The sequence below is a fragment of the Grus americana genome, chromosome 1, assembly GCF_028858705.1.
Source record: "Grus americana isolate bGruAme1 chromosome 1, bGruAme1.mat, whole genome shotgun sequence".
NCBI classification, from domain to species: domain Eukaryota; kingdom Metazoa; phylum Chordata; class Aves; order Gruiformes; family Gruidae; genus Grus; species Grus americana.
In genome coordinates this window covers 138,247,157-138,260,856 of record NC_072852.1, presented here as the reverse complement: position 1 = coordinate 138,260,856, position 13,700 = coordinate 138,247,157, and the positions used below count along the sequence as shown (strand labels likewise).

The 13,700-nt window shown below is 40.2% G+C and overlaps 1 protein-coding gene across 7 annotated transcripts in view; it reads right to left on the bottom strand.

The window, feature by feature from the left end:
• The window catches only part of MID1 (midline 1), a 272,856-nt gene that overhangs the window by 59,020 nt on the left and 200,136 nt on the right, over positions 1 to 13,700 (bottom strand). For all 7 annotated transcript variants that reach the window (XR_008579693.1, XR_008579697.1, XM_054846079.1 and 4 more), the window contains exon 3: positions 8,672 to 8,767. Coding sequence is in view for 5 of the 7 variants with exons in the window: in XM_054846079.1 (XP_054702054.1) it covers positions 8,672 to 8,767 (96 nt within the window). In the remaining 2 variants the exon portion in view is untranslated. The remainder of the gene's footprint in view (positions 1 to 8,671; positions 8,768 to 13,700) is intronic.

Sequence of the window (13,700 nt, the reverse complement as noted above, 5' to 3'; positions counted from 1 at the left end):
GCTCTTCAGCTATTTACATCAGGCAGAAAAATGAGGAACTCGGGAATATTTTGTCCCCATAAAGGTAAATGTCTCAAAGGCAGAAGGTTCCAAAAAGTAACAAGATTTTGACTGACAAGTTATATTCTCTGATGGCAGGCACAAAGTATTTATTACCTGCTGCAATAGTTAACCAGTGACTAACAGTGAACTAAACCCCATTTTCTAGGCTAAGGACAACGTTTTGCAGGAATATCAGTCTAACAAGGATGTGAACACGTACACGTGTATGGATGCGAGACAGAGGGGGAGATGGAGCAAATGGGAACTGGCCGCCTTAACAGGCCGTGGCAAGCTCTGCTGTTAGTTTATACGCCGTCTGTGTGACCTGCTATCATAATTATGACTCCAGTTTCCAGAAGTTACAAAACAGTTGTAGGTGCAAGAACATATTCCAGCACGTGCCTAATCTATGCATAAAATGTATGCATAAGTGCTACAGTTATATATATATATGACCAATTACACATTTAATCAGTAATTTGTGAAAGCAATTAAATAATTCTTTAGGCAAATAATATTTGACTACTAGGCTAGAGCTTACTGGGCATGCAACTTAGGACATCCCTGAATGAATATTCCATATTGCCATATGCCATGCAGCATGTTTTGTCAGTTTTTATTTCTGAAGTTTCTCTTTAATGCTATAGAAAATTAAGACTCTGACTAAAGCTTACCTGTGATTTTCATTGAATGAAATAAACTTTTATGAGAGTGGAATTAAGTGTAGAACTAAAGTAATTAGAAATCAAAAGTACATCATGTCATATATATCTCATCTAAATAACGTTAATAGAGAAAGTGTCTTTGTACCCTCTCTCATTAGAAACTGTCTTAGGAAACACATGCTGTAAACTCCTCCTTAGGGTTTTATGCACATCATGAAGCTTGCTAATTAGTCTCTTATTGAGAGTAAGAACTTCCAATTTCCTTCAAGTCATATTTTCCTGTCTATTTCACAAATCAAAAAATGTCATTTACTTCTAGCACTTAAATATAGCAAACAAATTTAGCTGCTGAAAAAGCATCTTCACAAAAATGGAAGATACTGGGGCAGAGGAAAAAGCAACTTTCAGTGGAGCAACTTTCCAAGTTATCTGCCCCACATATTTCACAGTGATGGTAACACTTATTTAACCCATTGCCCCTCTTCTACTATCTAATAAACCCCCCAGCAAAGTAGATTCCTTACTCCAAACTGCTAGTGGTCACCTTTGTATGACTATGAAAGCCATTTGCTACGGTTCAGACACTAGGTTTTACATACAGGCTTTCCACTTAAATTTTCCTGAAGAGAACTTCTCAGTTTACTTGGGCTTTGACTGAAATGGTCCCAAATCTCAAGAAGGACTGAGTACCATGAAACTTAGTGAAAACAGAGTACTCACTGGTTTTTATCGTCACAGACAAAGCCTCTTAATTGTTTGAGTGTCGTCAGGGAATCATGCTGATGGCTGAGTTTTGATTTTGCTGTCCTTCAAGTAAGATAAATGCTGTATGTATCTTATATAGAGACTGATGGAGACATTTTGTCACAAAATTTGAAGAAGCTATCTTGTAGCTGAAGTCTTACCAGAAACTCGAATTTTCATTATTTATAATTTTCCCATTTGGCTAATTTCTTTTTGATCAGCCACACACACACAAAAAAGCAACAGCAGGGTTTTCCAGGTGCTGCCATCTTCTCTTCATTCCTTTTGCACTGCTGTTGTTGCACTGATATAAATGTGTCTGATATGTGTGAGTGCTCAGTGTTTGTGCTGGTGAAATAAAGGGTCTTTCAATATACTACCTTTTTTTCAGGTGATTATATAACATAGCTATAAAAACCACTGACACACACAAAAACAATTTTTGGCTGGGAAGTTTACGCTGAGATTTAGCCTGCAGCAGATCTTTGGAAGTGAGCTAGAAACTGAGCGTTTCCATTACAAACAGAAAGCAAAGGATGAGGGTTTGAGGGTTACACAAGTTAGAGGAAAATGCCTTCCCTTCTTTATACAACCAAAAATGATTTTGCAGCCGTGTCCAGAATTTGCTTCCTATGACGTTTGGTGAATTGAAAACAAAACAAAACAAACAGAAAGACTGAGATACAGATGTTATAAAGCTGTCTACAAGCAAAATCTATTTCCTTTCCCCTCCCCCCTAGATAATTGCTCCAATTTTTCCTCCAGCTGAGTTCAGATTATGTTTCTGCCTAACAGATGAGAGAAGCTTCATGGTATTGACTATATAACAGACGTTTAATCATATGTTTCCTAGAAGAGATGAGAAAAAGTCCAGAAACAAACCTCAAATTGCTTAGAGAAAAAGTAACTGGCAAAAGAGGCTCATGCTCAAACTTGTGCCTTATGCCAATTAATGTCATGATCTAAAAGATGTTTCCAGAAGCTTCATATATTCATAGAAGCAATGCGCTTTGTATGACAAAGAACCAAATTTGCTGTGACATAGCACTTTGTCAGCCAGAGAAACCTGTGACACTAAAACCAAGGTGAGAACCTAAGCGCTTACAACATTAAATCCTTCCCTGATTCAACTGAGAAGTGGCTAAATCCGGAGCTGCGTACAGCTGGAAAAGCCACAGTCAGCAGAGCAGGATGCGGCCCCCATGGCCTGGCACGTGGTGGGCGTGCAGGGGAGGGCGGCAGCGCTGCAGCGTGCGGTGGGGCAGGTAGGGACCCAAAGGCACCCCGGGGCACCGCCGTGCTGATGCCCCTCCAGCGCACGGTGGGAGGCAGGGAGACCTGGCAGTGGGTCGGTATGGCCACGGGGATGCTGTCACCCAGGGATTAACCTGTAATGCCATATCCTAGGCCAGTCAATCCCAATTTTACAAGAGTGTTTTTGGAAGATTTGTCCAAGGCTCCTATAGAAATGTTCAGACGTTCACACAAGCAATTTGCGTAGCACATTTGTTATGAGCGAATTACCGCAGCCTTGTTTCACCCAGTGGGACTGGAGCCAGCCAGACCCTCTTCTCCCTCAGCTGAGGTAGAGAGCTCGTACCCAGACTGTCAATTTATGCCAAAGCATAAATAATTGCATTACTTCCTTTTCCCTAAAACATCTTCCTCGCATAATAGCTCCAGAACTAAGTAGCTGCTTTCCTGACGAGCACGGATGTTTTTATGGACTTTTTGAGCCACACAGGCTAGAGGGCTCTCTCGCTGGGTGAATGTCCACATAATTGAAAGATAAAATTCTCCAGGATGGTTTTTAGTGCTTTTAAAAAAGTTTTCTCCAGATACGATGAGATGCGTGAGTGCTGTCAACTAGGTCTACAAATAAACATATTTCAGATTAGTAGCCACTTCTATTCCATTTTCTCAGTTGTGGAGAAAACTGTATTTTATCCTGTGAATCAGTTCATCATTTGAGGCAGCCAAGCCTGCTGTCCCTGGGCAGGCAGCCACAGCCGCCTTCCCTAAACAGAGCGAGGAGCAGATTCGGATCAGCGGGGCCAACCCAGAGAGCTGCCCCCAGAGAGGGGGTGCTCTGCAGAAAGCAGCCTGGCCAAAGGCATGAGGTTATAGACCTGCCGTTGTCTCCAAGGAAGGAAAACAAAACTTTCCTGTTTAACAGCCTTTGGGGTTTCTGCAAAACCAAGAAATGACAGACAGGATTAAGAGGAAGGGAAAGTGGAAAGATGGAAAAATGAATGTAAAACAAAAGACATGTAGGGATGTGTCTGAATGATGAGTAAAGCCAGTGTGCCAGGATGCTCCTAATGAAACAGAAAGATTTGGGACAGAAAAGAGTGTTATAGTCTCAAGCATTCACTTTTCAGGGTGTGGTTCCCTTTGAGAAAATGGGATTTTTAAAATTAAGCATTACTGTAAATTATTAGCGCAGACTATACTTTCATATTCATCATTAAATCAGACATTCAGATATTAAAATAATAATAATAATAAACCACTTAATAATATCTCTGCTGTACTTAAAGTAGGAAAGAATACAAGTTCGGCTTGATTTATTTGCAAAAGTTTTCCTGCCAATATACTCAGAACCACCCACGGGACTGCAAGACTGGAAGTGGACTTCTCGAATCTCCCAAGATCAGGTCCCCCATCATGATAAATCTCGTCATAAATTGATAAACTCCATCTAAAAATAGGCAAGATTTATTCCTCCATTGCTGTGATGAAAGGCTGCCCCAGATCCCCCCTCCCCAGTGGCTGGAAGGTGTCCAGCTTCCAGATAGCCAACATCCCCGACCAGTCCTTGTCTGCTCGTGTGAGCCAAAAGTGAAAACAACTCTCTTTCAGAAGGGAATACACACTAGTTTTAAACAAAAAGAGAGATTGGGATTTGGCCTTTGCTATCAATGAAGTTAGAATTGCCTGATGCGAAGGATGTATGGGCGGATAATTAATCTGCAGTGAAGCTGGTTGCTGGGAAGCCATTAACAGCTCACTTGGTTGATGAGAAACAGTGGCTCTGCAACAACATTTGGTTTGGCTGGTGAGGATTCATTTATTCAAAAGACACAGAGCCTGTTTGTTGTTCATTTTCGGAAGCATCAGCTTCCGCTCCATATCAAAAGCCAAAAAAAGACATTCCTTTTTCATTTTTCATGTAATGTTGAATTTTGTGGTGATGAAGACTTTAAAAAATGTTAGTATTTATTTCTACAAAAAATGTTTATTATCATAACTTCTTTTTAGTTTATTTACCCCTTAATAAAAACTTGGTAACTTTAATACAAGGAATAATAATTTCCTTTCCTTCCTTGTTTTTCAAAGTTCAAACTACGTGTGAAAACCAAAACTTCTTTTCTTTTTCTTTTCAACCCCCAAAAATCTAAACTGAGATTAAAATAACATTATTAAAATGAATTAAAAGTAGGTAAGGAAAATTGCAGTACGTAACAGCAGTTTTTAAAGTTTACTACCTATGTTTTTACATGTTTACAAATTGTGTACAATATATTTTATATCATTATCTGTAATATATCGTATTAAAAAATGAAAAAGAAAACATTTCCTATAAAATTAACTACCTGTTCAGTTTCAATCTTTGAGTGAGACCATATGGCAACACTAATACAGTCATTGGATACTTCAGCATTTCTTTTCCTAATATTTTGTAATTTTAAATTTGTAACATTAATGTTATAACCAACATACTGTTGGCTTCATTTGGGTTCCTGGTTCGGGATGAATTTCTGTCACGAAGAGCACAAAGGAAGAGAGCATACCGACTTTTTCAAAATCTATCTAAGCCTCAGCTTCTCTAATGCTGGAGATACTCACATCGTATCTGAAGTTTTCACAGAGCTCTGAGAAACAGAGATAGCTTTAAAGTTCACTTCCACATCCCCACTTGCCTGATTTCCAGCATGGCCTAGGTCCAGGGTTTGGACTGAAGCTCATTTCTTAATATTTAGCCAATTTAAATGCTAATTAGACTAATTTGATGAATAAAACGTGGTAGGAATTAATTAACAACTTTGCTGCTATTGCTTTATGTCTACAGAGAAATTTTCTAAAACAGGACTCCAGGGAGAGTAGCGCATCTGTTACCAGTTGAACAAGTTGGATTTTTTGTAATACTAAACCTTAGAGTTGGTAATATATTGCAGAATTGCAGAGGAGATGGAGGAGCGATTTTATATTTCCAGATCTAGCCCATCTTGGATACAGGCCACTAATGAGGAAGAGGCCTTATGCTGTCCTGGGCCCATCTGCTTCATGGGTTTTGCTCTGAGTTTTACACACAGAGGAAAAAAATGTGCCTTGTCTCTGTCTCTCATTACCTACTACAGTTGTTCCAGCTGATACTACAGTTGTTCTGCCCAGCGTTATTGCTGCCTATACAAAGATCTCAAACCATTCACCTCAAGTCTGATCCTGTGGATAGACACTCATGGTTTTCATAGAATCGTACAATCACAGAATGGTTTGGGCTGGAAGGGACCTCAAAGACCATCTAGTTCCAACCCCCCTGCCATGGGCAGGGACACCCTCCACTAGACCACGTTGCCTAAAGCCCCATCCAACCTGGCCTTGAACACTTCCAGGGATGGGGCATCCACAACCTCTCTGGGCAACCTGTTCCAGTGCCTCACCACCCTCACAGTAAAGAATTTCTTTCTAACATCTCATCTAAATCGACCCTCTTTTAGTTTAAACCCATTACCCCTTGTCCTGTCACTACACTCCCTGATAAACAGTCCCTCCCCAGCTTTCCTGTAGGCCCCTTCAGGTACTGGAAGGCTGCTATAAGGTGTCCCTGGAGCCTTCTCTTCTCCAGGCTGAACAACCCCAACTCTCTCAGCCTGTCCTCACAGGAGAGGTGCTCCAGCCCTCTGATCAGCTTCGTGGCCCTCCTCTGGACTCGCTCCAACAGCTCCATGTCTATCCTGTACTGGGGCCCCCAGAGCTGGACGCAGTACTCCAGGTGGGGTCTCACAAGAGCGGAGTAGAGGGGCAGGATCACCTCCCTCGACCTGCTGGTCACACCTCTGTTGATGCAGCCCAGGACACGGTTGGCTTTCTGGGCTGCAAGCGCACACTGCCGGCTCATGTTGAGCTTCTCATCAATCAATACCCCCAAGTCCTTCTCCTCAGGGCTGCTCTCAATCCATTCCCCACCCAGCCTGTAGTTGTGTTTTGTTGAGCCCCATGAAGTCAGTCATGCTCCATAGAGGTGGAGCAGATAGAAAATGAGATTATCTCTTTGGTGGTTTGGCTTTTGGTTTGGTTTTCTTTGCTTTGGGTTTTTTAGGTGGAATATTTTTTTGGCCTTTTTTTCCTGCAGCATGTGCCATTGCCACAATCAAAAACGTACTTAAGCAGATGCAAAATTTTCAAGATGTGACTTTGCATCTGTTCACAAAAGAAGTTGCTCTTGGGCTTAATTCGATGACTCGACTTAATCAAAAGAGACAGAAAAGAAGTCGTCCTATGGAGAACTTCCATGGGACTTTATAAGGGAGAAAAAGAGGCTTCTCTAAAAAGAGCGCGCCTTTCTGCAGAGTTGGCAGATGGCTGTGTTATGGCAGTGTATGTCACAGCTAACTTTCTCTTAAATTATACATGTTTCAGAAGGGTTAAGGCTTCCTTCCTCACTCAGATTCCCCAGGGCTACTCACTAGGTAGCACTGATGAAGAAACCTGGTTTCTTTTCACATATATAGACAACCACACTCAAAGCGGAATACCTTTTCTACACAACACTATTATTATTTAATGCTACCTGTCTGCTGGGAACATACAGTGCACCCTTTGCTGAATAGATGAGGCTGCTGCAGGAACTGCAGTGCAGTCAGAAGTGAAATGGTCCTATGCAGAAGCCTGTCCACAGACAGCATTGTAATGCAAATGAAAACCCAGCCATTTTTCACAGGGAAAATAAGTTTTCCCTGGTAATCTGACTAGTAATTAGCAGTTCAACTGAAAATACCTTTTCTCTGTGATTGAGGTCTGAAGCTTGTTTCACTCTAAATCAGCAGTATCTATGTTGTGCCAGGTCCTCTGATTCCTACCCCATTAACTTTCCCATGCCATCTTATACTGAACTTAGAACTTATGTAAACTGGTAGCACTGCAAATGAACTTGCTGTATCTCAATGAATCCAGTGTTTCTGTCAACAAGCACGTGTGCCTCATGATATTGAGACTTTCCTAGTCTTCCAGTGTTTCTCAGCCTCAATTTACCTGGAGGAAGGGTGAAAATGTTTTGTGTCCGGTGTGTCACCTGGGACTCATGCCTGAGACCGACAACGAGGAAAGCACTGGTGATAAAGTTTTGATGCCACGAGGATGTTTGTGCAATATTTACTGGCAGAAAGCAGAAACTCATGTTGTCTTTTGCATGTTTTGTATGATATGGAAGCTTTTTCTTCTTAGTGCTCATAGCTTTGTTGATCTGAATGCACTATGAGGAACTGAAAAGGTCTTAAAGTGTGGCAAAAAGTAAAAGGAGAAGTTTTGCTAAAAAAGAGTCTATTTTGGACTCTGATCTCCTCCTGTGTCAGCTCCTATGGGTGAATTAATCTGATTATTTTAATTTGCATGTAGAGCGGCAGCCCCCACAGGGCCATCTAAAAAATTACCCAGATTTGGGAGAAATATGGATTCAGGTCCCTCCCTGCTAAAGATTTATCTGTGACGCTCAAAGTGGAATATGTAACTGAGGCAACCCAAAGTCCACATATGTATTGAGATACTTAATTCAGATGAAAAAAAAAAAAAATCTGTGGCTGATAGAATCCTAAATATTGTTGTGGATCTGAGTGTTATTATCTCTTTGCCTTAGTTTTCCACCTGTAAATATTACTCTACTTCACAAAGGACCCAAAAAGAGAAACATGTTACAGATAGTGAGTGATGTGCTCAAGTACAGCAGTGGTGGGGGCCATACAAATGTATCATAATTAAAAGGGGATAGGAAGGAATATAAAGGATGTCGTCTGTATTGAGAATACCATTTATCAGAGAAAAAGCTCCAAATCAATTTACCACTATTTTAATTCAGTTCTGTGCTTGATTTTGTGGGGTTTGTTGTTGGGTTTTTTGGGTTTTTTTTTTGGTTGGGGTTTTTTTTGGTAACTTTTGTTCCTGAATGCAAGAAGTGAATGTAATTAAATTTACAAGTATTTCAAATGAAGGTCAATACTCACTTCTACATGCTGACAGGTCTGAATGAGTTTCGCCAAAAGAGTTTCCAGTTCAGTATTCCTCTTAATAAGGTTGGTGAGGTTACTCTCCAAATTTTGCTGTCAAAAACAAAGAAAAGAACAAATTAGCATTTTGAAAAATTTAATGTTTAGGTGAACAGTTGAAAAATGGATATATTTTCAGGATGTGAATTTTGCAATCACACAGCTATGAATGAGACTTTCATTTTTATATGCTCCATCAGATGTTTTGTCTATGCATCAAGTATGGCAAGACAAGAGAGCAGAAAAGTTCAAGATAAGACCGAGTTCTAGAAAATAGAGTTTCTAAGGACCTACTAAAAACTAGACTAAGCAGTTAGTTTTAGTCAGGGAGGAAAAAAGGAGTAAGGAGAAGAGCAGAGAAGGTAAAAATGTTTCACCAAAATAAGTGGTTTATTTTGGCTGAGAACACTTATTGACTCCTTATTTCCTGCTCTCAGTCTAACATCTGAATTTAAAAGCCTGCTGCTAACTGAGGTCTCGGAGCATGTGCCCCTTTGGGACTGTACTTGGAAGGACTGAGTAGATGGGTCAATACTTTCTTCTTGGGATTCACAGTGCTGGGGGGGATTGATCTAATTGATTTAATTCCCTAGTTCAGCAGAGTTATATTTTTTAATAAATAATTCTAAAGAAAAACATCCTTTCTATGCATTAGAATGAAATATCTACTCACAGACTGCGCCTTCACTAATTGTTCTTGAGAGACAACTTGTGGCTTGAGTCTGTGTTTATCAACTGATTAGGGCTGCAATAAATATCTGCAACCAGGGGAGCTCAGAGTGCTTTCCAGCTTCCAGATTTGAAGCCACATCCTACCCACTGTACAACTGCATGTGAGATTGAGGTCTAGAAACAAAAGTTTCAGCCTCCCCTCTCCCCTCCATATCCACAGGAAGGAAATCCAAGTGCACAAGGAGGAGGAGGTGGTCTGTGATGGCTGTGACCCGCTCCCTGCTCTGGCTGCCTGAGGACCAGGACACTGTGGTGCACTGTGGAACCTGCAACTACCAGCTCCTCGCTTTTTTACTATACATCCCATTATAGCTGCTCTTTTACAAAAAATTCCATCTTCTGGAAGAACATGGGCACGAAGAACTCCTGGTTTTGCATGAAATGCAAAGTTTCCACAGAGATAAAAAAGCCCTGTAAATATAACTTGAGTACATTAAGAAGAAGAAGGAAAAAAAAAGAAGCAAGCCATGAAAAAGAGTCCCGACTGTAAACAGTCATTTATTTCAGTAACTTCGGGGGCATATATTTCATTTTGAAAAACCTGGGAACTGCTGGCACGACAAGCTGTTTCTCATAGTTATTCACCTATGTAAGCATGTGAGACTAGTCCCTTGCTTAGTATTCCTGACAGTCCCTGCCTTCTAATTGTACTTGGTCCTCCGAGCAGTCCCCAGTACCTAGGACGTACTGAACAAGAATACCAGAACTGAGCCCTGTGCTTCTCTCCTCACAAGGGCTGTAGTGTCTCTGCAGAGCTCTCATTAATTTCATCCCTCCTCATCTTTTATTAATGGGCTTCTTTTCTTCACGCTACTACTTCTCCCCCGATGTATCTATTCCGTCGCTGTCGCGTTAAGTCCCTTCGGCTACCATTAAATTACCTGATTTCTCTCATCCTTTTTTTTCCCCCTCCAGCCTTACCACCTCCGTGCACGCATTTAATGTGTGTGTCTGCGCGCGCGCGTTTTCTGGCGCTGTTACTCCCTGCCTATTTCATGCTGTTTTCAAACAATTTGTTCCTTGCCCTCCCTTTCTGCAGCTGTGCGGTCTCCTTACTCCTTCTTGCATACGGCTACCAACGAATGAAGCTGGCAGTATTTCATTGCTGAGCCATACACACTTTGGCATTTACCAGGGCTGATGCTGTAAACACCGGGGGAGCAGTCAGTCCTGTTCCATTAAAGATAGCACAGGATCTTGATGGCTTTATGTATATAACCCTTCTGAGAAGTGCGATGTGTGTTTGAAGTACATAATTTTGGCATTTTCTTCCCAGCACAGCCATGCATATTGTGTATCACAAGCTCTGGCTGTAAAAATACCTTTTACACTGCATTTATTTTATAGCCCATTAAAACAAAGAGTAACAAGAACGGGCATTCTTTACCGAGCAGTTTGAGCCGTATCTTACATTTCCATAAGCTGTACTGTGAATGATCATTAATGGCCCTTTGTAGAGCTGAGACTCACGTGCACAGTCAAAATACCTTATATAGTTACAGTATCAGATAATCTTTGTCTTTAAAAACCAGTTTGTTAAGGCGGTCCAAACTTGCAAATATTCTTGAAATGATATTTATGTACCTTCTTATTGCCCATATATTAATTTTCTACATTTTATAATATTTTATAACAAAAGATTTAAAATGAAAAATGTATATTCTTGATTGTGATTGTTTAATTACAAATGTATTATTGGACACAATAAATGCTAACAGTCGGGACCTACACATACTATGAAGAAAAAAATGTTTTCAAAGCTGTTACAGAATACTGCAGTGATTTTCAATAACCTGAAAGTGTCTTGAACTAAGGCCATTAATATATGAAGAATAAGTATTTTTCTCTGAAACAGAAATTTATTTACCCATAGGTTATATATAGATTATTATATCCAGGATATTTTCAAATCCTAGATAAAGTAGAAAACTTTAGAATAAGTTCTCTAAGTGAATATAAACATAAACCCATACATATAATTATGGTTTCACACAGGTCTCTTGATGTCCTCTGCATTTCCCAACTGTGAAAATGGAATATAACTACTAAACAAGTTAGTTGTCTTATGAAAATGAGAGTTAATGCATTCTTGTGCTCTAGTTCCTCAAACTGTGTCATTTTCAAACTGCAAAGCTTGGAATTTTGTTTTCTTGCAGTTTGGTATGCAAGAGACTGAGGTCTTTTCAACTCAAGAATTATCAGAATTTTGTTAAACTTTCATTGAAGAACATCAGTTTATATTAATGCTTTGCAAGATAGCAAGAACCTGGCAGCCGCTTTCTGAAATTAATGTCAATCTTTCCAGTTTCACTAGGGCAAGTACTGAATGTCAGCTTTTAAAACTGGCTTGACTTGAAAGTTTTAAAGGTCATAAAACTCGATCAATTCTTGCAGTATGTTTACCCAGATTTTTTCTTGGCAGTATCCTCCCCTAGTTCTTTCCCTTATTCCATTCCTGTATGGACCATAGTACTGCTTTGGTTACCACATGGCAGTATGTACCAGAAGCAGAGTTCAAGCCCTGCACTCTTTCCTTACACCGCACAGGGGGAGCTGGAAAGGGCCTGAAAGATGTTTAAATTTCAGAAGCAGAAATTTTCTCACAGACTTTCCACAGTATCATAAACTCGTTTCACATCCACACCTAAAACTTCCCAAGTTGTGTAAAACTTCAATGCCAGATTTGGAGCTCTTGCTATCTTGAAAAATTGATGCAGTGCTCTAGACCAGAATTCTTGGGATAGTGAATTGTAGCTAGGTTTTAAGTTTGGAGAGAGTGTGCTCCCACATTATCATTACTACAGGTGAAAATGAGCAGCTGAATAAGCTTATTCAAAGCATCTTCCTTTCTCCCACCTAATCTTCCACTGCCATTCCCTTAGAAGAACCAAATTACAAGTGGTTTTTTTTAAATGTTCTAGATAAATAATATTTCTTAAACATTGCCACCTGCCTTTCCTTATCTTTTTTGTCACTTGCCAATTTTCGTCATTATCTGTCTATTAAAAACTGATCTTAGAAATGCAGGGGTTGGCCTTCAAAAGAAGGACATAGCTGTTGTGCATTTGCTCTGTGAACAGGCTTCACGCCTGTTAAATCAGTGGATGCAAACTGCTCTCAAAAATTAAAAGCCAGGCTGAATGCTTCCTGACTTACAATGCAGACCTAGCCCAAGATCTTGACATTCCATGCGTGCCTTGCGACTGTCTTTACAACATCCAGTATAAAGTGAAAAGAATGCTCACTGTCCATTTAGCATGGTCTGACAACTATACAACATAAATAGTCCTATAATCTTGGGATAAATCCAAGTAGATGAAATCACAGACATGTAATTGAAAAGGACAGTTGAGGATGATGTTTCATTTTGACTCTGCGTGCCTATAAAATATGATCCAGGGACTGGAGTTTGAAGTTGGAGAAATTAATGCTAAAAATTAGAGGAAAGCAACTCAGGACTGGCTGCCTTCTTTAAGCTGCTGTCTAGCTCACACTGAAGTCATGATCTTGTTGCCGTAACGATTGCGTGAGGCTTGTGCCCTGACTGAAGTGGGAGGTCAGACTAGACGATCGTAATGGTCTCTTCTGGCCTTTAAATCTATCAGTCTATGAAAACCAAATGTGAACCCATGCCCTTTGCCAAATTAACAGTCTCATGCAAAGCATCGCTTGTCTAAAATAGAAAGGTAGCACAAACAGATAGTCTTAAGCTACTATATGGGTTGAAAATGCTGTCAAAATAAATTAATGTAAGCTTCTTAAGAACAAAAACGCTGACTTGTGTGCTCCTGCCTTACGTCACAGCAGAGAAAACAGCGATATCCCAGAGATCTTCTCAGAGGCATTTTTCTGGTCCATAAAAAATGTCTGTTCAAAGGGCCACAAGATAAAACAAATAGCTGTCAGTTACAATGAGATTTTAAATTCTATTTGAAGTAAAGCTGCTGTCTTTTTCTCATCAAAAATATTCCTTTCCCTGCCATTGTTAAATATAAATACGTATTTGTATTTTCCACTCACTGCTTACCGGAAAGTTTTGAGACCCAATCCACTGAAACTGCAGCACATGCTAAGACTCATGCACTGTGGGACAGCACTTTGTAACAACAGCCTTGCTCACTATTTATATCAAATCCATCATGATCAAAGCCCTTCGGCAGCAAACAGAGACAGCAGTTTGCATTTCCTTTGCTCCTGGTGTAGAACTGACCAGGGTAAGGCATATTTTGAGGCTACCCCCTCGTTTAAAGAAGAA